General features: G+C 33.8%; 1 protein-coding gene and 1 long non-coding RNA gene across 5 annotated transcripts; one reads left to right on the top strand and one right to left on the bottom strand.

Annotated features, from left to right (window-relative positions):
* Window positions 1–1,632: 1,632 nt before the first annotated feature.
* LOC146953418 (uncharacterized) lies at window positions 1,633–2,170 on the top strand. The gene is made up of 2 exons (XR_015027946.1): window positions 1,633–1,777; window positions 1,889–2,170. It is a non-coding gene; the product is annotated as an uncharacterized LOC146953418 (long non-coding RNA).
* A 5,000-nt stretch (window positions 2,171–7,170) lies between these two features.
* On the bottom strand, window positions 7,171–14,154 carry LOC146953417 (Duplicated homeodomain-like superfamily protein). Of its 4 annotated transcripts, none has more exons than XM_085709666.1 (5): window positions 14,085–14,154; window positions 13,036–13,086; window positions 12,231–12,329; window positions 11,554–12,130; window positions 7,171–8,002 (listed from the first exon to the last, which is right to left on the bottom strand). In XM_085709666.1, exons 4-5 carry the CDS (start codon window positions 11,940–11,942, stop codon window positions 7,495–7,497), a joined length of 897 nt encoding a protein of 298 aa, XP_085565792.1. In that variant the 5' UTR covers window positions 11,943–12,130; window positions 12,231–12,329; window positions 13,036–13,086; window positions 14,085–14,154; the 3' UTR covers window positions 7,171–7,494. The 4 variants fall into 4 exon arrangements, with proteins under 4 accessions (XP_085565792.1, XP_085565807.1, XP_085565787.1 ...); XM_085709681.1 differs by lacking the exon at window positions 14,085–14,154 and adding an exon at window positions 13,619–13,822; XM_085709661.1 differs by having other exon boundaries at window positions 11,554–12,329.
* Window positions 14,155–25,166: the final 11,012 nt, after the last annotated feature.

The raw sequence follows: 25,166 nt of genomic DNA, 5'->3' as shown, positions 1-25,166 counted from the left end.
AGATAATAAAATTCCTTTGATAAAAAGATAATAAAATTAAATGGAACCTCCTTAAAAAATTAAATGGAACGGTTCAAAAATAAAATAAAATAAAGTTAAATGGAATAAAAAAAACATATTGAAATATAATATTAAAAAATAAAAGAAAAGATTCCCAGCGTAAGTTGAAAAGCGGTGTTTGTGAAATAAATTATCGAGAAGTAGTTTTTTAAAGTAACATTCAACAACTTTTGGCCAAAGCTCATTCCATTCAATTTATTCCATTCAATTTTAGGCATTAAAAAAAGTATTTTTTTTAGTAAGTACTTAATTGATATTGTGTTTGACCTAACTTCTCCTTAAAAATGTAGAGAAGTTGAAAAAAAGCCTGGTCAAACAATACCTTAATCTCCCACAACAAAAAATTAAATGGAAGAAAAAACATATTTGAAATATAATAACAAAAAATAAAAGAAAAGGTTCCCAACATGAATTGAAGAGAGATGCTTGTGAAATAAATTGTCGAGAAGTAGTTTTTTGAAGTAGCATTCAACAACTTTTGGCCAAAGCTCATTCCACTCAATTTTATACATTAAAAAAAGTACCTTTTTTAGTATGTACTTAATTGATATTGTATTTGGCCTAACTTCTCCTTAAAAATGTAGAGAAGTTGGAAAAAAGTCGGATTTTTAGCCTTCAGAAAATATTTTAAACATTTTTATTTATTATGTTAATTCATAATAAATTCAAAGTTTTGTCCTCATGAGATTAGCTCAAATGATAGGAACAATGCATAAATATATGTCAATTCCGAGGTTCGAACCCCGGACACCATAAAAAAAAAAAAATCAAAGTTTGTACAATATTTTGCCAAACAACATTTAACTTAAAAGTAGCTTTAAAACTAAAAAAACAAAGAAACCAAATAACTTTACCTTCTTTCTTAAAGACCTTTATTTTAACTTTGTCTTGAAGTAACTTTTATACCGTAAAAAACCTTGGCCAAACGGTATCTAAGTTCAGCTGGGAACACTGTTTCACTTTTTTCATGGTTCTGAGAACATACATGACTTGAGTTGACTGATTTTTATGGCTTGAGGGGTTCATTTTTCGACATTGCTTTAGTTTTTGCTTCATCATAGACGGTTTTCTTGCTTTTTTCAAGATTCTGCATTTTAAGGTTTTTTTTTAATTGTTAGTGGATTATGTACCAGAAATTGTTATGTTGCATGACTGTAGAATAATCTTCCTTTGTTATGTGGAGTATAGTAAAGGTCATGATGATTGAATTTTAATTCATGGTAAGGTTTTGACACAATTGTTATTTTAACTTCTGGTACTGTAGTTGAAAAAAAATTGATTCATGTGGGTTATTTTAGTTTTTGTGAGTAATCCTAAAGTTGTAACAGTTTTCATATTTGGTTTATTCTTTCCTATATCATTGAGTCGTATGAAAGTTGATTGGTGTAAATTTGTTTTGGTCATATCATTGAGGTCCAAAAATTTGATGATACAGAAATTTGTGCATTTAAGATCTGGTTGATTTGATGATGCAAAAATTGATCACATAGAAATATGTTACCTTCTTTCAATATCAGAATGAACAAAGGGATTAAAATTAAATGATGTATTATTGTATTTCTATATAGGACTTTCAATTTCAAGGGATTATGACTACATTAAGGATCTCAAAAATGATTTGGACATTTGGAAAATAGGATTTGGAGTGCTAGATTCTTAGATTGTGACTGGTAGTAATGAGAATCAACATATGAAGCTCATTATTTGTGATGCAAATGTTAGATGAGTTAGTTAAGATTTGTTGTAATTTCCTTTATGATTTATCAATGTTACTTATTAGTGTACATTTTGATTTATTTATATTTTTTGGTTTCTTTCTCGGGTTTAGGGTGATCGAGTTCATGTAATAACTCGATATAGAGAATTGGAGCATTGGAAGGCTTTGATCGAGGAAAACAAGACTTATACTTTGTATAATTGTCATGTGTTTGATAATGACATTGCATTTAATCCCTTTAAGGTTGTTTTTGGTTCTGGTACAAAGGTGCAGAAGTATGACAAGTTAACTAACGTTCTTACTCATGAATTTCGCTTTAAGTCATTTAAGGAAATTCAAGATGGAAAATTCAAAACTGACGTTTTATATGGTATAGTTATGTGCTTTAATTTATTTCTATGTTTTCTCCGTTTATAATGTTCTTATAGATGTAATTTTTTTTAAAGAAATCAACGGGCTTCTTCATGAGATTGTCAAGACAACGCCAATTGGGACTGGAAAGAAACCGTGTACGAACATTGTGTTGAAAGATAAAAGTATTATTTTCTAATTTGTCAGCATCAGATGATAGAATTTTGTATAAGTTTGATAATGACCTGAAAGATGTCTTTCCTTATGCAGTGGGAATATAGTTGATGTAACACTATGGGAAAAATACTTTGTAGCTTTATCATTTACCTTCTATTTATCTTGAGTTCTTTGCTTCCATTTTGTAGTCAATAGCTAGATTTGAGATCCTGCACGAGTTCTATTGTGAAAGAGATGGATTTGGCCAACTGCATATGCAGCAAGGTTCTTATTTATCTGCAATTTGTTTTGTACCCATCACTTCCCAAATGAGATATCAAGGACATTTCTAAAAGGAACACGGAAGACAATCACATTCATCGACAAACAAGCTCAAAAAAGGTATAAGTGTCGCTTGATAACGGCAAAGAGAGAAAGTTACGAAAAATACTTAGGCGGCCAATGGTTCAACTTTTGCCGAGAATATATGTTAGAGGTAGGTGATAAGCTAATTTTTTATCTAGAGAAGCCACCTAAAAATATGCACGTTCAAGTCGTTCCCAAATAAAGATTTGGTGTTCATGATCCGCACTTTGAATAGATCACCTTAACTCTAATCCTAGACTAGATTATCTTCACTCACCGATGCTACTTCTTTGTTTGATTTCATTGATGTAAATATGAGTATCAATCCTTTTTTGGTAACTCTATAACAACATCACTCTTTTTTATAATTTTGGATAATATGTAAATTCCTAATCTCATAAACTGATTATATGCTCTCTTAATCAGCCCATATATATATATATATATATTTTATGATGAATCACAATGTTCCGTCATTTTAACATCTCTTCTTTCGAATAATTTTTTTATCGAATACGTTATTGAACCCGTGCGAAGCACGGGTTTGTAACTAGTTTAATATTAAAAAATGGAAAATGTTATTGAGTGACATTAGGACACTCTTTAAAGATCTAAAATAGTAACTTTTTATGTAAAGTGTATATTCAATACATTGAAAATTAATTTATTTGCCTTTTTGAATCTATAACTTCTATATTTTGAAATCTTAAAGTGTGACTTTACGATAAAATTTTTTAAAAATTCTTAATAATTTTAATTTTGTGTCATTGATCAGTGGCGGGCAGCCCCGGAAAAAATAAAAAACTTAACAACAGTAGGTCTACTTTACGATATTTTAAACAATTTTGCTACGATTTTAGTGTTCAGCAGATCCAAATTTGCACTAATTGGTTTAGTGGCCCATCTAAATAATTAAAAAGTTAAAAATTATAGGTCTATTTTGCGATTTTTAAATAATTTTTCAACAGTTTAGGTTTTCGGCGGTTTCAAAAGTGACATATGTGATTTTTTTTTTCATGCTTATACTTGGCTGGTTAGCGGAGGTTTACATACCTTCTATTTTTTTTGGGTTTCAAATCTCTTTAATATTGTCTTGTCAAATGAAAATTCCCCCAACTAAGAGTTGGATTATAAAAAAAATATTCATAATATATAGCATTAATAAACTATGTAATTTATTTTTTTAAAGCATTCACTCAAACTTTTTAGTCAAACTTTGCAATATCAACTTCATGCTTAAGGCTTATTACCACTTTAGTTTTATGTTTACATATTATTGTTTATAGTTTGTTTTAGCGGCCCACCCAAACTATTTTTTTTTCTGGCTCCGCCACTGTCATTGATTGATGTAATATTTAGGGTGTGTTTGATCCGCTAAAAACTACTCCCTCCGTCCCTTAATGTAACCTCCCTTTGCTTTTTTCACATTTCTTAAGAAAAGCTGACAGTGTAATTATTATGTCTGTTTTGTGTGTTAATATTACCATATTGTCCTTTGTTTGTATATGTATTAAATATGACTTTTTAAATTTCAAAACAAGTTAGTAGTATTAATTAGGGGTATGTTTTGGAAAAAAATAATAAATGCATCTAGTAATTTGAAAAGAGGTTTAGATTTAGGGACAAAAATAAAGTCAAATGGGTGGTTAGATATAGGGACGGAGGGAGTAAATGATTGGAAGCCAACTTTATTTATATTGTGTTTGATTGTATAACTGTTTATGGGAGTGGACATATTGGAGGGCAAGATACTAGACAAAAATTGAAATTTTTGTCCTTCATTAAACAACAACACAATTTTTTGTCTCATTTACAAATTATTTAAAATACCAAAGTAGTCTTTTGTTCATCAAATATTATACAGGGCAAAATATTATTCAATAACTTAAAAGTTTGTGATGTGTTGATCTATTCATAACTTACATTTTAACATATTAAACACACCAATTATATCTGTGTCTTTATGGTCATGTTGTTGGCTGGCTCAGTCTAGGGTGGGAGAGCTTGATAGGACTCCCATCGTGAGCGAGTTTAATGTATGCTTAGATTTTGGTGCGCCACAAATGTTATGATGTATCACCCACACTTTCTCCCATATTTGGTATAATTCAAAGGTCTTACTAGCAAGTGAACATTGACATTCAATGAGTAGAAGTGAATATATATTCAAATTAAAGACGTTAATTTGTGTTTAATTTAAAATAAAAATACAACAAAAGTTAATCTTAAACAAAAACATGAAATAAATGGTATTTCTTCTTTTTCACCGGGTGTTAAAGACTAGGTGTGATTTCAAAAACAAACCAAAAAAAAAACATATACACACAACCTCGTCTTTCAACTTCAAGAATTTCTTCATCTATAAGCCATTAATCTCAAACAATACAGGAAACAAGATAAAGTATTTGCCTTGAGATTAAACTCCCCAAATTAATCGGTTCTTGAGCTGGATACCAAGTTTTCAAAAAAATATAATAAGTATTTATATTATCTCAACAAAAAAAAAAACATAAGTATTTTACCCTTAAAAAAAAGAGTATTTACAAACGTGTTATATCTCCCTTCACCGTAATTTTATTCACAAACACCTTGTATCGCTGTTCGCTGATCTCAAACAACTTAAACTTTTTTCTAATTGTAATTTATTACGAAAATGATATTTGTACAACTATTTTATGATAATTTTTGACAACCCTCTCTCCCATGTGCACATTGTGTTCTTACTCTTTCTCTTCTTTTTTATCTCTATTGTTTTTTTACAGAGAGAGAGAGATCACTATTCCTAATTTTGGACTTTTTGTGCCACATAACATCTCTTATGGTTTGGGAAATTAGTCCATCTATTTTTTTTTTTTTTTGGAAACTTTAGTCCTACTTTCATTCTATAAATATAGGAAATATAAATAGATGATTATATAGAGTACGGATTTCACTCTTCTCGCTTCTGAAATTGCTCAAAAACTATTAGTAGTAGTTAAATGTTGTAGGGCATTTTTAAGATCGGTTAAACCGACTTTAAAAATGATTGAATTGTTCTGAAAAGTGTCCAACGACACTTAACTACCATTGGATAAGTCGAATGGCGGTTAACTGCTGCTGGGGTGGTTTTTCAGCAATTTTAAAAGTGGGATGAGAAATTTCCATAGAGTATAGTGTAGTACTTATGAACAAAATATTCAAAACATAGCGGGGCACCAAAAACCACTCCTTTACACCTAGATCTGTCCATGTCGGAGATAAATAGAGCTAATTAAGAATTGTTTCATTAATGAGTCGAACTCATGTTCTTTTGAAATCACTTGAGCTCAATTGTTTGATTATGACGCCTGGTTGGTGTTGTTGAAGTGGTGAATTATTTAAATGAAGGTTAAATTAGAGGGAAAAAAAACTACACAAAAATCATCTATTTCTTTTATATATAGGAAGATTTATATTAAACTGAATTTGCAATCATAATTCATAAAAGAAATATAATTTCACCCAATATCACTTTCAGCATAGCAAATGGACCACTTCTCTTGAATCATACATTTGTACTTCCTATCTGTCAAATTATCTCTTAATTTGCTGATGATAAAAAAGTTAGGTACCCTTCCATAATGGTTGGTAACTATTTTCCCTTCAACAACCGTTCAAAATCATTATAAACAGGAAAATGGTGTTTCTCATGAACATCAACATCACAACATACAACATCTAAATCATTTGGATAATTTTGATGCTTAGTGATTTTGGTGTCTTTGTTCATATCACTTTCCTAACCAAACGCTCTCTCTCGTCTAAATAATTTATTTTAATTATTCATACATCCCCAAAAAACACTAAAGTAACCAAATTCCGGAGTCACCCAAGTGCAATCTCAAACATGTAAGATTACTCAAACTTCACATCTACCCTCCCATGTTTTCCGTCAAAGACTGTGAAAGTTCGACTACTTTCAAACAAACGATGCATATTGTTTTGTGATCACAACATTAACGACATAAAGTCAAATCCTACACATTAATTTCAAATTCGGAGTTGGTTTCATTTATATGCAAAGTAACATGTTTATTGAGGGTGCTAAAAAGATATTCTATATGATATGATGGTCACTGCAACAACAGCAACAATCAAAGTTTATCCCACTAATTGAAGCCGGCTAATCAAACGATCCCATAATGCTCTATCATAAATCATAATTCTATCCAACTCATTAAGCTCTAGATCTTTCATAATAGTTTCTCCACATCACTACTCTCCATCTAATCTACTCTACTTACTACGGAATCCACATATCATTTATCTACATGTCCAAAACACCTAAGCATGGTTTGCACCATCTTTTCTACTATAGGTGTGATCCCAACTCTCTAATGTCGGCTATTCTAATCCTATTCGTTTAGTCTTGCCACATATCCAGCGCAACATCCTCATCTCCCCTACGCCTAATTTATTTTCGCGTTGGTTCTTGACAGCCCAACACACATAATTAAATTTACGTAAATAGAAGAATGTATATCTTATAAAAACCAAGACCATGCAACAATAATTTACAGTTTAATAAATCCATAGAACCTTCCTCTGAACGCAGTTTAACAAAATAGCAATTCAAAAGTCTACAAAACAACCATACTCATATGGTACCTATGTCACAAGGCTGTCACATTTCATGGCAGCCTGTAATGAAACATACATTCAAAATCTCCCTGATATAGTTTATTATTCAAATGACTGAATAAGAATAAAATCCATGCATGCAAATAAATAAAAAAAGATATAGTCTAGCAAAAGAATCACATCCACTGCAGCAGCCAATCTAAGTCTTCTATGTTTTGTACATTAGGTCTCTAAACAGCAGCACTTTACCTGTGAGGAGCAGAAGTATGATGAGGCATAGGGTATGTCATAGGGACCATGTTCACTGGTGCACCGGACACAACTGTACCGGGAACTGGTGCTCGAATGCCATAAGCCATGTGTGGAGGAGCGGAAAGATTCACAGGGGTGCCAACAGCAGATACTAAAGGTCCTCCTATCGGTTGTCCAATGGTAGGGGCGGCATACATTCCTGCACCTGGTACCCCGGTAGTCGATGGAACAGCTTGTTTGACTGATTTGCCTGCAGAATTTCCAGATGAACCGTTTGTTTGACCGGTGATGGGTCCTTGAGGCGTTGAAACATCTCCGTTGTTAACGCTTGTAATGTCATGTATGCTCGATCGCCTTCTGTCTTTGTTCATCGAGTTCAGTCGAATGAAGTACTTTTGTGCATGACTAGCTACTTGTGTTGGTGTTCGGGTTACAACAAAGTTTCTTGAAATGCTTCGCCAGTCGCCTTTTCCGTACTTGTCCAGGCCCAGAAGAAATAACCTGTTGAACCAATTTGAAGCAAAATATGAGAACCATTTCATTAGAAACAGACAGTAGCCATAAAACAGCAAAATTCACACACTGCTGCACTCATTGATCCTCAGATTCTAACTTTTAAACACAGATATCAAAATAGACGAAGTAAATTTGCATGTAATGAAATTGGCAATTTGTAAGTCAAAGAAGAATGTAAGGATCAAATCTTAACTACGGAATCCTGTTCTATCATTTTTTTTGTTAGAGAACCTTAAAGAACACAAGGAAATGGGAATAATGAAAATGGATTATGGTGAAGGTTAAAGGCCTAATATGAAATACATTTTGAGCAAACTAGTGGCTGGAATCAGATTTGCAATTAAGTTGAAGCAAATATAGTCGAATATAATGGCGCACATGACTTTTCTTGAGAAATCACAAAGTAGCATACATGTAACCGGTCAATAAACTAGCACAATATACTTATAACTATAAAAGTCATAAATAACAATCATAAAGGTAATTGCAAAAGATCACTTCAGTTAAGTAAGAATCCTATAAAGAGCCTTTAAAGCAGTGGCATATGGTGTCTCCGACATGGTTTGTGTGACGTGTTCAATTCAATCCAAATGGTTACAGAAAGAAAGGCTTGATAGAAGTTAAAAAATCCATAACAGATAACACAATGTCCAAGGGAAATAGGGATATAGTAACAACAACCATGTTTTATACAATAACTTAAACCACAGAATCTGCATCTTTTAACAATGAAAAAAGTTTTTCAAATTGGAGCAATTGAGAAACAAGAATCAATACTATTTGAGTCAATAACAGAACAAAAAACAAAGGCCAAAGAAGAAAACAAGAAAGTAGAGACAGAAACGGACTCTCAAGATTTGTTCCACTTCATAGTGAGATCTTTCCAGCCACGGTATAAAAGGACTATCCAACTAACCAAATTACATGGATACAGTGGTAAAAGATTCTGCATATGTTCATGGCAATTATGTGATACTTCAAACATGATTGAATATTTATCTTTCCAACAATGGGATCAAGGTGGGGGTTCTACGGCTGTCCTTGTATTGGGAATTATCACTCACGTCCATTCCTCTTAACGGGCCTATCAATTTTCCAAGCCACACTAAACCCATGAGCCTTAACCTATCTTTTCCCTTAATCTGTATGTACGGCTCATTGCAATTAATGGATGCAGGACACCATTTGTAAGAATAGCTGTAAAATATCTATGGCAATTATTGGATGCACTACATAATGATTTTGTTCATATATTCTAACAAGTCTGTCAAAGTATCTAAATGTATCTCTTCAAATTAGTTTTTCACGATTTGTTTCCTAAAATAAAACTCAACATATTATTAAAAGCAATATAGTTTCATTAGGCTAGGCTTTCCTTTTCGTCACTCTAAAGCAAAAAAATCTAACCCTATATTTTCAACACTATTCAAATTGGTGGTTTGTCAACAAAAACGAGTGTTAAACCATTTTATAGGTTTAAGATCTCATACCCTTCTATGCGTAGGACTATAAGATTAATCTTTAGACTCTAGACCATAACTGTTAATTGAATATTGTAGAAACATGTCAACAAAAGGTGCAACGTGTCTCGCCGTGCTTGAATGTGTCCTAGAAATCAGCGAAGAACATCAGAAGGAAATCGTGAAAAGGGATGAAAAAACAGATCTGCCAATAGTAAAGACAAAAGCGGAAAGTACTGTCACAGGACATGTGATGGTGGAGAAGAGATGGAAAAGTGAAGTTGAGATGCCATGTTTCTTCTGAGTAGCAATAGCCACATGACCACGTCTACGGAAGCTGGCATGAGTAGTGTAGTGGCATCAACATGGTGATGGTGTCAATGGTGTCAAAAATGGGGCAAAAACATATCAAACCAACAACATCCTTGGAGATAATAGGTTATAAATAAGAGGGGGAAATTATTGGTAACAAGGCCTTTCGATTTAAAAGTTTGGGAATCTTGTGAGAGAGTCCAAGTTCTTTCGAAAAACCTGGATACTCATTATAGCAGATGAGGCAGTTCTTATCCACCAAAGCAGATGGCTTATCCAATAAATTTTGTCAATAAAAATAGCAGTTTGTTCAGATTCAGCCATGCTATAGTTCTACAGCGCGGCTTATAGCCGCTATTTGACAACACTTTCTACTAAAAAGGAACAAAAGTGATTATCAAATTTCGCTACGCTGTGGCCTCTATTTGACAACACTGCATCCAAATAGGATAAGTATAAAATTGAATACGTATAACTAGCAAGAAATAAGAACCGAATAACACAAATCAGTGCAGAAGAAAAGTAACCATGTTCATGCGGAACACCCTCAAATTCATTTTATAAGTTTGCCACATAGATGTCAGTTCAAACAAAGATTATGAAATCAAGATTAAAATAACTACTCCTCTATCATTTTAACACCATGTTAGGTATCGAGTTCAGAAGTTGATGAACGCGCAATGAATCAACACTCTAAAAAAAGTCATCCCATACTAAATAACTTACTCCCCCTACCCTTTCTCATTCAGTGTTAATAAATAGCAGCTATAGCAGCACTATAGCGAAGTGAAATTTGATCAAATCATTATTGTTCCGTGATACGCTATTTCGTACAAAGTGTTGTCGTATAGCAGCAAAAAGTAATCATATTTAAAAAAAGGTTTCAAACCAATCCCATTTCCATTGACGCAATATTTATTAAACTCAACAATGTCATATTGATATTAACCCTAAAAGCACAGTAGTCCCTAGTTGACAACACTTCGTACTGGGTCGCGTATCACAATAGTGGTTTGTTCATATTCAGCTACGCTACGCGCCACTATAACCGCTATTTGACAAGACTATTACAAACACAAACACAACCACAACAGACACATTTCGAGATGTATATGCACTCTAAGTAATTTCTTCAAAACAAATCAAGGAGATGACCTGACAAAGTACTCCAACAAACAATATATAATATACAGCATACATATACATATACATATATTACATGTTACATATAGACATAAACACCATATGATATTGATACCAATTACCACACAAGATCACATCGGAGGAAATCGCTATACTAGCATTTAATAATTACAATAGTTAAGATGGAACTAGCAGAGTACAGAATTGGAGCAAAATTCAGTTCAATACCAAAATTCCCTTCTCCCCACTCTATCTTTTACCACTCTTCATCCTCAACTAAAACCTCAATGCAATGCATCAACTATTTTAAGGACTAACAGATGACAGGCCATATGGTTCAGTAAAAATAACTTGCTAAGATAGTTGCTAATTAATACAGATAAATGGTACCAAAAAAATGACATTTAAAGAAAGCATTCAAAAGAGTTTAAGAAAGTTCACAATCAAACAGTGACTTTGAAAATATCAAGATGTTCAGATTTCATATGACAGGAATTAGAGTCAACAATCGAATACAACTAACCACAAAACTATAGGCTTAAAACATCATTAGCTTGAAAAGAAATAATTAAAAGTTAAAAGTAATCAAAATTGGCATAAAGGTTTAAGAGATAAACTTGCCTGTGTTCTTCCTCAGTCCAAGCAATACCCTTTCGTCGTTCTTGATCAGATCTTGAGCCCTTAGTTCCATGGTTAGACTCGTCGTTTTTGTGGCCATTGTGACCACCCTTCTTCCCCCCAACTCCTTCATCGCTAGCATGACTTGTTGAACCCTCTGAAGAAGAATTATACGACGGTAGAGGTACACAACCAGCTTCAATCTGGCTAATATCATCAACCAAGAGCTCATAATGCTGCTTAATTTCTTCCATAGTCTTCCCTGGTACATCGGCCGCAATCTTCTCCCATCGATCCGAATCATCCTCAGGATACGTCGCCAAGGCATTTTCAAATGCCTTATCTTGCTCCCAGCTCCACTCAGAGCTATTGTCCACTTCATCCATAGTCATAGTCTTGTTGAAAAAGAGAATAGGTTTCAACTTTCAAGATTCTACTTAATTACTTGAAATCTAGGTTAAGGGCATCTTAAATACCACAGCAAAACACAAACTCTCTTGATTGAATTATGAGGATTCTGGATCTAGATTCTTTCTTTGGTGATAACTGCCAGTAGTATTAACTTTGATGGTATGCAAAACTGTGGGAAAAGATTTGTTGTACTATAAGATTCAGAACCTAAACTTGAAGTACAGCCAAAAAAGGAGAAAATTTGCAGGAAAGTGAACAGAGTTTAATACCAATGAAAACCAAGAAATCTCTGAGATATGTGAAAATTTTGCAAAGGTGGGTTTGCTTCAGAAATCAATAAAGATGGACACTTGTGAATTCCTGACCTACTGATGAATGAAAAGGCAATAAAGTTTCAGTTAGAACATGAGAAATATCCAGAGAGTCTCTGACAAAAAAACAATAAATCATAAATCATAGATTCAATATTTGATGACAATTTAAGAGAAGTGAAAATTTAGAAATTATTATTATTGTGAAGTTCACTGTCAATGAAATGGTTATTACTAAGCTATGATTTTCTAATATAAGAAAGAGACTTTTCAGACACAAACAAAGAAGGAAAAACCAATATGATTGTAATGGATAAAGATAGCATTCAAATTGCTATTTTCCCATTGAATAAAAACACAAGCTTTAGTAGTACTGATAGGAACAGTTTTCACTGCTCAGGCCCACTGAACTTTCACCAACAAGAGTAACTACTTTAAAGCAAATTTCACCAAACAAAATCAGTATTATGCAACTGTGCATGTTTGGAATGATGGTGAATTTGACAAAATCATGATGACATTGTGATTTTGTTCAAACTCTGAAATGTAACTGTTTGTCAAAATCACGATGGCAGATAGTGATTCCGTCAAATTTACCGTCAATCCAAACATACACATATCACAGCAATATAAACCAAGAAGACAAATAATAAAACTCCTAAGGTTAAAATCTAAGAAAAGTAAACATGATGTAAAAATAAATATAAAAAGTGATTAAGAAATAATCATAATCTCTAAACAGACTTTTGTCAAGAAAACCAACCTCTTCAAAATGCAATGAAGATAGTCCTCAAATGTAAATTTCATTCAGCATCTGTAAGAAAATGGTGTAATCAGCAATGAAATTAATTAGCAAATAATAATCTCACAAAAGAAAAGTAAATAAATAACATTAGATACAAAATGTCACAGGAACTGTCAAGCTTCTGACACATTAACCAACCATCATATGAAAAAAGAGTTTTCTTTCACTCCACCTAACATATTACATTTACAATTCACATTCAAGTTAAACCTAAGTTTGAGTGTGACAGTAAAAGACAATTTCACCCACCAACATTTTTTTTTTTTCAATCTCAAAATTAAAACCACATAACATTTCATAAAACTCCAATTAAAAAACCTAACTTGATTCAATTCAACCCTAATTAAAAAAATTCCACCCTAATTAAAAATCCAAACTTTAATCTGATTAAGGCAGGATAAATTAATGATTAAGAAAACTCCTAACCATTTCAAAAATAAAACCACAAAATATTTCATAAAACTGCATGTACAAAACCTAACTTGATTAAACCCTAATTAAAAATCCAAACTTAATAAATTAAGGGTTAAGGAAAAAAAACCTAAATTTGAGTGTGAAAATTTCAATTAAAGGGGTAAAATTGAGCACAAAAAAATGAAAAATGACATTGATGGGTTATCTTGAAAAGGCACAAAGAAGTGCAGATGGGTCAATTTGGTCCCATCCAACAACAGCTTTGCTACAAATAGGACAAGTTGTGGTTGAAAAAGCCACAACCCAAGTTGCAAATACCACAGGAATCTGCAGCAACCCATTAATATCTGACAGATAAATACAACATCAAAGAGAGAGAAATTCAGGAATAAACCAAAAGCAAATTTTACACTCACACAGACCCAGATAGAGAAAATCATCAAAATTGCAAAAAGATTGAATTTTTATCAAGTTTTTCAATATTCATCAAACCAAAATTAAAAAATAAATAAACTTGTACCATATCATATCATATAATTGATCATATGATTATTGAATTATTTGATTATATGAAATGGTTAAGTCATCATCACCTTAATCTGTGTTGTGCAATGCTTCAATGGTTTGAAACTTCATTGAGTTGTGTTGTGAGAACTGTTGCATAAACAAAAAGAGTCAAAAAATGCTGTGTTTTGTGTTTATGTATGTTGGACTGTTCTACTGACAAGTCTCTCTCTAGTTTCTCTGTCTTGTTTTGCATTAATTATTGTTCAAAATTAAAAATTAATTTTTAATCTTTATTGAGATATTTTCAATTTGGATAATATTTTTTAAAGAAACTTTATCAATTATTTTACTATTTTAAATTAATTCTATGCTCTCAAAGTAAATTAGCATATGAATTAGATGATAAAAGATCTCTTACCGTTGAACAAAAAGTTTTCTATTTGAACAAAAAAAAAATTGATTTGAATTCAATTAATGAAGATTTTGACTGTGTTAAAACTTTTAGGGAAATGTTAACTAGTGCCTCCGGGGCACTGGTTAAAGACTTTAAATGGTAAATTTTTATGGAAGTTTGTGTAATCAGTACATTGGAAATTGAAAACTTTAACATTTTTAAAGAATAACTTCTTAATTTAGCATGCTTAAAGAGTGTCCGGGGGCACTCGTTAACAAGACCCAAACTTTTATAACAAAGTTTTTGACTGTGTTAAAAAATTTATAACAAAGTTGTATGTTTTGTGATTATACGATTGAACAAAAAGTTTTTTATTTGCATTCAATCTTTGAAATGCAATGGTGTTATATCTCTTAAAACAAATATATATGTTTTGTGATTATATATGTTAAACTCTTTTTATCGAATGTGTGTTATTTGAACAATCATTTGTATTGATAACTTATGGGACCACCATAGATTTACAAAGAAAAATATATATTGATACGAAAACCAAAGTAATGGAAAGATAAATAAAAACATAATGTGAGTATGGAGAGAAAGTTGTCACAAAAGTTGTTATAAAATAGGTGTAGAAGCCAAGAGATTATTTTGATAGAATTAAAAAATAATTTTGTATGTATTGATTATTATGTAAGGAAAAAAAGTTGACCTCTATAGCTTATTATATTTTTTTTAAGAGGATAAGTATGTTATTAACTTTTTTGGTCAAAAAAAACTTCTTTGGTCAAAAAATAAATATTATCAATTTTTATAAAATTAATTAAATTTATTTTACTTTATTTGAATATTTTATTCATTATAATTTAATGATTAAAAAGAAAGTGTGTCTTTTACTATAAAATATTATAAATTTTTTGGTCTTAGTCAAGGCACTAAAAAAGAATATTAAAAATACTATGGAGTTTAGCATGGTCAGTTTTATTTTTCGGGTTCGAACCTTGCTTATATTATACATTGTCGTTACCGACTGAGTTATGCTCCGAGAACTAGGTATAGTCAGTCTCTCAAAAGTGTAAAATATATTATTTTCAATATAAATTGTTTTGTTTTCTTAACAAGTGCTTTTAAAGGGACAAGTTAGGGTCATTGTGAGCTTAGTTCAGTTAGTATGGACAATGCATAATATATGCAAGGTCCGAGGTTCAAACCCCAGTCATAAAGAAAAATGAGTATTTCGAACTTTTTTAAGAGTATTTTAATTTAAACTTTTTACAATGAGTAATTTGAAAAAAAAAATCTATGTTCTTAGGAGTATTTTATTTGGTAAAATAATATAAAGATGAGTGTTAAGCACTCTTTTTTCAACACTCTCTAAAATCACTCATTTATTTGGTAAAATCTATATGGATCGATATTATACACTTTGAAAATAGATTTCACATAAAATTTTTAGAACCGTATAGTTATACACTTTGAAAATAGATTTCACATAAAATTTTTAGAACCGTATAGATTTCACCAATAAAATAGTGAGTGCTAGAGTGTGATGAAAACCGAGTGTTCATAACATTTATCTTTGTATAAATATATCATGCCCCTTGATTATTTTGTAACAACAAAAAGAAAATGATTTTTTTTTTATGTATTGGCTATTATGTAAGAAAAAAGTTTACCTCTGTAACTTTTTATAATTATTTTTTAAGAGGATAAATATATTATTAATTGTTTTGGTCAAAAACATATATAGACACTCAAGATGAACAAAACATTAATGGGAATTACAATTAAAAATTTTACGAACTAAAAAAAAGTATTTGATTCTTAAATAAATTAATAAAATATGATAAACCAACATTACACCGAAATTAAAATTTAAATATGCTTGCTACAAGTTTTAAATTAATGGTTCAAAATATGTTGGTTAAAAGTTAGGAAATTTTTTTTTACAATAGTTAGAACTTATCTATTAAGTTGATTGGAGATAATTGGATTTGGTGATGAAGAGCATGAACTTACATCTAGATGGACGAGGTGCATCATGGAGTGTTTTAGTTTGCTCAGTAACTCGATACTTGTTAATGGAAGCTCTATTGAAAAAATTTCTTTACGAAGGGGTTTAAGATAAGCGGGGCCCCTTTCACCTTTTTATTTTTATTAGTTGTTTGAGAGTTTTTTTTTTTTTTTTACCAAAGCAAAGTTAACTATTATCATTAATCAACCAATGTACAATACAAGAAGGATAAATATAAAAAATACGGTGACTAACCCAAGAACAGATCGCTCTAGCTAAAGTATGAGCAACCATGTTCGCTTGTCTCCTAACAAACTTCACCTCGAAGTTGGAATGTAAAGATAACTGATAAATAATACTAGAAACAATAGCATAGAATTCTGAATCACCATGACCCAAAGATGATAGAGCTTGGACTAGAGTAGATGAGTCATACTCGAAGATAATCTGATTCCATTTGTTCGCATCAGCAAAGTGATAAGTGCTAGGAAGTGATACTTTCATGTTATATTTTAAGCACTTTTGTTACTTGTTTTGCAAGTAATTGAGGGAAAAGCCGAGATAAAAGTGATAATTGCCTTATTACGCTTTAATTGCCTTAATTTACTCAATTGCGCAGGATTTGATCTCAAGACACTAAGCAAGCATGAAAAAGCCAAGAAAAGTGCAAAAGGGCCGCAGGTACTACACAGCTCGCGAGGCGAGCACAGCAGCTCGCAGTGGCGAGTAAGCAATTCAAGCCAAAAAGCCGTGAGCACCCTCTTGCTCGCGAGGCGAGCAGAGTTACTCGCCGTTGCGAGTAAGGGCGGTTTGACCCTCCCAGGATGACGTGGCAGAATCTTAACGGTGCAGGAAACAGCACTCGCCATGGCGAGTAATGTAGCTCGCGAGGCGAGCTCAAGCATAGTGGGAATTCTATAAATAGCCCACTTGCTATTCTTTGTAAATATCTTTTCATATCTTAGCTTGATATTTTCTTAGCTTCTCTTAGGTTTTATTTTAGATATTTTCATAGAGAGAAGTAAGGTAGTTCTTCATAGAGTGAGATTGGTTTTGGAAGTTGGATCTTAATACTTTGTTGAGACATCACAAGTGTAATGAATCCTTCCTTTTCATTCCATCCTTGCATGGCTTCCATGATGATGTGTAGCTAAATACCCTTTGTTGGGATGAGAGGTACTTGATCTTTGCTTAACATGTAATCTTTTGATCTTGCAAAATATGTTTCTAGCAATTTATATTCAATATTGTTGTTATTCTTGTGTTAATGCTTTCAATGAGATTCAAGATGATTTGGACACAAACTCTTGAATCTTGAGCTAGAATAGCAATATATCTTAGGTTAACTTACTTGACATCTTTGTTAATCTTGTGATAATCACCATAATCAAGAGCTAAATGCTTTCGTATAACTTAACCAGGCTGGACACGGTCGATTAGGTTATTCGATCGACTTTGTTATCGTTTAAGGAATTTGGACACGAATGTTTAAACGATAACTTAGAAATAATTATATCACTTTGGACACGAAGGATAGTTTAGAATTGATTGTGATAATGTTGCTTATGAAGCTAGAATTCGTATGGATCAATTAGGTTACGTTTGACGCTTGGTTAAGGAACGCTACTCCTAACAAGTTTCAATCCTTATTTTTCTCAACTTTTATTTTTTGCAATTAGTGTAGCTAATCACTTTTCAAACAAACAAGTACTCTTAATACTTTGAATGATAATCGATGTTAAACTGTCCTTGATAACGCACTATTCCCTGTGGAGACGATATACAAATACTTATCTTGTTTGATGCAAAACTACTTTCATCAAAATGGCGCCGTTGCCGGGGAATGGTGTTTAGTTATTATAGATAGAATGATTGATTTATCATTTTAAGCATTCGTACATATCCGTAAATAGTTTTCATTTCTTGATAGTTGTTTGTACTAACCCCTTGTTGATAAACAAAGAAAAGTTTCTTGTAAGTTGTTTCCGTTTTAGGATCACCACCTAGCCACAATCATGGCTGATCATGGTTTCATCAACTTCTATACTCCACACGAGTATGAATCCTATCAACAGTATCCGCAACATTCTTATGAAGATGAGAGATATTCGGTGATAGAAAACACTTTGAACATCTTCATGCAACAATCCATGATAAACATGCAAGATACCAACCAAAGATTGAAGACTTTATCACTTCAAATTGAGTTGATTCAAGCACAAATCATGGATAACCAAACCAACAATCAACTCACTCTTGGAGAACAAGAAAATAATCCAAATATGTTTGAGAGAGTCGGAGAGATTGTTGAAGAAGTTGTGGTTCAAAATGAGGAAGTTACAACTGTTGATATTGAAGAAGCAATGGTGGTTGAGAAAAAGGAACGGTTACTAATCAAGGAAGATTTAATGGTAACAAGAGGGAAGAAGATGAACAAGGTAGAAATCGATCGAGTCATTGATGAAATTTGCGCCTTGTTCAAATCAAAGCTAGGGAGGTCATGGACTCCAAATCATTTGTTCCTAAAGTTCATGGAATTCCTACCAAAACGTAGGGTTTCGAAAGATGATGTGCTTACCGTTTCATTTTGGCCACCCTAACGAAAAAGGCGTCGAGCTAACGACGTTAAACAAGCGCTTGTTGGGAGGCAACCCAATTTTGTGAGTCTATTTATTGTTTTAAATGCATAATTAGATACAAGAGTCATGTGCATGCATCCAAACATCCAAAAACAGAATCCAAACAGAGAGCAAAAGTTTGAACCAAAAGTACTCGCAACTGCGAGTAAATCTGCTCGCACCTGCGAGCTGAATGGGTTTGACTGCGTTGACTACCAAAACACTCGCATCTGCGAGTAAAGCTGCTCGCACCTGCGAGTGGCTGCAGTTTTGGGCAGTTACGAAACCCAAGGCCACCAACTTCCATTATCTCACATTAAACTCCCATTATCATCATTTTTATCTCATTTTTCGGTTTTGCTTTCTCTCTCATCAAACAAATCACAAAATTTTCTCCCTTCCTTTGTTGAACTCACGTGAAACACAAACCCTTAAGCTTCAAGGAGTCATTCAAGTCAATCCAAGTCATTTGCATTCCATTTTCATTTCTGCACTTGTATTACTAAACAATCAGGTTTGTTTGTTTCTTCTCTGTTATCATTCTCTGCATGCTTCAAACCCTAGGGTAGAAGAGTTCTGTTGATTCTTAATCTGAGAAAATGATACCCATTTGTTTGAGATGAGCATAAATCATGCAAAGATTCATTTTCATTGCACTTGCATCCACAATTTTTGATTACCCTTTTGTAAAAAGAAATTTTCAAATAAAATTAGGATTTATGTGGACCAATTCGAAATTCAAGCTTAATGCATGATTGTTCTCATCTCTGTATCAATACTAGGTTCGAAAATGCTTCATTTAGGTTTAGAAAACCATGCCTTTGAGAAAAGTTTGAAAAGGATGCGTTTTTGCCAAAATCTGGGCAACTCGCATCTGCGAGTGAACCAACTCGCATCTGCGAGTATCTTCATAAACTCGCAACTGCGAGTGAATATGCTCGCAACTGCGAGTTGCAGCAGACCTTGCTGCATGTTTCTGTGATTCAACCTGCAGTTGTGTTATTTTGTTCCATACTGATTTTAATTGTATATTCCATTGTGGTGTGGTATTTTTCTGGTTGTTTTGCAGGCATGGCACCTAAAAGAGTTCATACGGGTAAGAGAAAGCAAGGCGAGTCATCCGTACCTCAACCTCCAACCCAAAACCAGTCCTATGACCAAGAGAGATTTAGGACTAGGTACCACCAAAATAGGTACAACGCCTTGCTAAAACAGACCTTGTGGACTGAGAGAGTTGTCCAAATCAAACCCGAAGGACCATATGGCAATTATCATAAACTTTTCCTTGACCAAGGGTGGGCTAGACTCCTTAACCCCATAACCAAAATCAACGAAGAGTTGGTGCGTGAGTTCTATGCCAATGCCCTTCCTCAAAACCCCCAAACCGATCCATTCACCTTTGAAACTTTTGTGAGGGGTAGGACAATCAAGTTTGATCGGGATGCCATAAACACATACCTAGGAAACCCTTTCGACCTAGATGTTGAGGCTGAGGATGGGATTGATGACTTCCATAAAAAGCAAAACCTTGGTCACTTCCTCCTTGATAATATCCACGATGAGATTAAAAAGTTTGTAATGTTAGAAGGGGAAACTTATGACAAAAGTGATGCGGGTAGAGAGCACATTGCCCAATATAAATTGATGAAACCACCGGCCAAACTTATCTTTCGATTCATCCTCCACAATGTCAAGCCCAACAGCCATATGGCTGATTGCACCATAGATGTTTGTCCCTTGATTTACTACATTCTCAAGGGCATTAAGGTGGACATTGCCCGAACTATTGCTTGGGAGCTAAAAAAGGTTGTGCTTCAAGGCCATGGTGAGCCAAAAACCCGTCTCTCCTTTCCTGGTTTAATCATGGGTCTAATCAAAGACACCCACATGAGGATGCCCGCTGATTATCATGAAATAATCAAAAACCCCATTGATGATGCCTTCATTACCCGTTACATCATGGGTCAATCTAAAAAGGGTAAGGGTAAGCAAGCTTCATCTTCTAGGGCACCTCCTGCACAATCCGAGCCTCAAGATGGACCTTTTCCATTCCCACCAGCAGCTGGATTTGATTTTGCTAGTTATGTTCAATGGCAACATGAGAATAATGTACTTAATTATAATATGATGTCAGCCATTCATCGGGAGAACTTGTACTTTCAGCAATCTCAATACATTATGCAGCAGCAGCATGGATACCCTCCAGAGATCATGGACCAATTCATGGCACCTCCAGCTTTTCAAGAATATGCAAATTGGCCTGAGGACACGCCAAAGCCTTTTGGAGGGGGTGGAGACTTTAGAGGTCATGAGGATTTGAACATGGAGGAAGATATTGGTGGTTTAGGTGATGATGATGATGATCCGGCAAATGTGCCAAGTGCTACTTCAACCCCCCATGGGTCAGATGATGATGACATGCAGTCTTGAGGAAGAGGAAATAAATTGAAAGCTAGTTCTTCAAAGAGTGATTTTATCAAGCTTTCAGTCATTTCTTGCTGTCTTCCTTAGCTGTTATTTGTTTTCTCTTTTGTTTCTTTGTGAACAATATTCTGTTGGTTATTTTTCTTTTAGCACATGAACTCATATTTTATTTTATGTTATCAGCACTTTGTTTAAGTATTTTGGATATTGATGTATGGTAACTTTTATTTCATTTTAATTAGTATTATTATGTTCGTATTTATATTAGTATGGTTTAATTTTATTTTGTAGTATAATAATGTATTAGCATTTTTCAAGTACTTTATTTGGTTTTAATTTAAAAATTGTGGAAGTTTCTTGCGTATCACTCTTGCTTAATTTCAAATCTCAGATGATTGATAACAATTCATAGTTGTGATTAAAGCGCAAAGCCAAGGTACAAGTTTCCAGTTTTTCTAGGTTTTTACTCGAATATGGAACGAGTACTTTGCGCAAATTTCATTTCATTTAGTTCTTTACAATAATTTATTTGTTTGTGAACCACTTAGTTCTAACCTAAAAGTGAGGAAACCTCAAGTGTTTGTACATATGCAAGGAGACCGATTTTCATTGTTTAACTCGGTTGTTTTATGTTAAATCCAATAATTGTTTTAAATTGTGTGAAGGCATGGAAGTGATCAAGGCACATTTTTTGTTATTAAGTGAAACTTACTTGACCACAAATAGCCTACCTTGTGAGAAGAGCGAGTATTTGCTAACCCACTTGAGCCAAATGAATCGGAGTCATCAATTATGAACTGTCAATTCATAAGCACAATGCTTGATGAAGTTGCCTTTAAATTTTTCAAAATTCAGTTCATTCTTGACGCACTTTAGGACTCTGATATGTTTTTAATTGTTGAACCCTTAAATTTCAATGTTATTTGTCCCTTTTGCCTTAGAGTAGAGGAACATTCAATTAGGGTATTTGTTGATTGATAAGTGTTTAAAAGTGATATATTTCGCATAGGAGTTTAGGCGTTTTAGTGACTTGTTTTGCAAGATTCTCTATGGAAAACTCCAAATATTGTGTTAATATGTCATTTATGCTTTTGAGCCTTAGTCTACCCTTTTTGTGCAGGAAATTACAAGCAAGGAGCAAGAAATGTCAAAGTTCAAAGGAGCTACGCCATTAGCGTGTCCTACGCTATTGGCGTGATGAAGAAATGCCAAAGGCCAGAGGGATACGCCATTAGCGCACCTGGGGCGTGGATCTGGAGCACTCTTGAAGAGTACGCTAATAGCGTATTCTGAGCTATTAGCGTACAATGTCCAGAGAGCTACGCTATATGCGTACCTGGAGCGTGGAAGCAGAAGCTGGGTTTGAAGAGCTACGCTATTAGCGTATTTCACGCTATTAGCGTAAATGCTCCAGAGAGCCACGCTATTAGCGTGGCTGGAGCGTAGCAGCAGGGCAAGAACAACGTGGCAGGCTCCCATTGGCCAGATTATAGGCCGCCTTACCACGCTATTAGCGTGAGTTGCGCTATTAGCGCAGGTGCAAAAACACAGGCCATTTAAATAGCATTTTTACCTCTCTTTTAGGTATTCACTATTCCATTGAAAACATTTTACACATTTCTAGAGAGAGGTTAGAGCTATTTCAAAGAGAGAAACACAAAGCAAGAGATTAAGGAGTAGATTCAACCCTAGATTCATTGAGACATCAAGGATCTTGGCATGGAATCTTCATCTTTCCTTCATTCCTTGCATTAGTTTACATGTCTATATGTAACTATCACCTTCTATGTAGTATTGAGGTAACAAACAAGCTATTATGTAATCTTTTGATCTTTTAATATATAAGGTTCTAGCTTAATGATTCAATATTGTTGTTATTCTTGCTTTTAATGCTTTCAAAGAGATTCAAGATGATTTGGACACAAACTCTTGAATCTAGAACTAGAATAACAATCTATCTTATGTTATATCACTCTTGACAAGCTTGTAAACCTTTGATAATTACTTTTAATCAAGATTTTAATGCTTTCGGATACTTAATCAGGCTGGACACGGTTGATTAAGTTATCCGATCGACTTTGTTATCGTTTAAGGGATTTGGACACGAATGTTTAAACGATAACTTGGAAATAACGATGTCGCTTTGGACACGAAGGATATTGTAGAAATGATTGTAATAATATTGGTTATAAAGCTAGAGTCTGTTAATCGATCGAGAGATTGCTGCTGTTATGCTTGCTCGTTATCTTATACCGCAAGCGAAATAGTTCGATCCCCTCTCGTTTTTACTTTAGTGTAATCTATGGATATAGTGTTACAAACAAACTTGAATATATCCAAACCCTTAATATGAACGATTGTGTAAATGCTTATGATTAACGTAACTCCCTGTGGAAACGATCCTATATATACTCACGTGTACATAGTTATATGACATGTAGGAAAAATCTTACATCAAAATGGCGCCGTTGCCGGGGAGTAACGGAAATTTTTATCATAAGTATTGAAACAATTTTGTCATGTTAAGTCAATTTTGCACAAAATTCTTTCATGCATATACTTATACACTTATGTCATTCATTATTTTTTATGCTAACCACCTGGTATAGTCTTGGTGAACTTTGTTTATGCGAGGTACCGTTGATAAAGGAGACCTACAATTTGATCCAGAAATAGAGAAAACTGCTAGGTTACTTAGAAAGCAAGCAAAGGAAGCTAGGAGATTAGCCAGGCTGGCTCAGCCGGAATCTTTACTTTTTATTCCTTCTCCGTCAGGTTCGGTGCATACTATTTCACTTGGTGATTCTTCACATTCTTCACCACATTCATCTCCAAAGAGTGAAGAAGAAGTAGTCATGGCTCAGGAAAATGATAATGAGAATGCTCTACCTATGTGGATTAGTCCGAGGAGGCTAGCTAATCTTGGCAATCGTCATGCCAAGTCAATTGAGCTGAAGTCGGGGTTGATTAACTTGATTACTCATAACCAGTTTACCGGTATGGATCATGAGGATCCATATAAGCATTTAACCAACTTTTATGTTACCGCCGGTACACTTGGTATGAAAGAAGATGAGGAAGAAGGTGTGTTTGTGCAATTGTTCCCTCATTCTTTGATCGGGAAGGCTAAGGAGTGGTATCTTGATCAACCAACTTCTTTGATGGAAAATTGGGGTGAGCTAGAGAAAGCATTTCAAGAACGGTTCTTTCCGGAGGATAGGCATCTTGAGGCTAAAACTTCAATTACAACTTTTGCTCAAGGCCAAAGTGAGACTCTTTGTGAAGCTTGGGAGCGCTATAAATCATTGCTAAGGAATTGTCCAAAGCATGGTTTTGATAGTCAAATGCAACTATATCTTTTTCGTCAAGGGCTTCAAGACATGTCCAAGACGATGCTAGATGCAAGTGCTGGAGGTTCTATTGCTATGAAAAACCCAGCTGATGCTGTCAAAATCATCAATCAAATGGCCCTCAACACAAGAAAATCTTCTCACAACCGGAATCCGAATCAAAGGAAAGCCGGTATCCTTGAACTAGAAGCCAATGATGCGGTCTTAGCTCAAAATAAGCTTCTCACTCAACAAGTAGAAGCTATGCAAAAGGAGATGAGAGCTATGCCAAAACAAATTCTTGAATCTCTCAAGCAAGAAGGAGGAACCGCTCAAGTCTATACTTGTGGACTATGTACGGGGGATCATCCAACCGGCTATTGTCCCGA

This window comes from Medicago sativa, chromosome 1 (genome assembly GCF_051527215.1).
Source record: "Medicago sativa cultivar Bolivia chromosome 1, Bolivia_mono, whole genome shotgun sequence".
Classification (NCBI taxonomy): Eukaryota; Viridiplantae; Streptophyta; class Magnoliopsida; order Fabales; family Fabaceae; genus Medicago; species Medicago sativa.
This window is presented reverse-complemented; position numbering and strand designations above follow the sequence as displayed.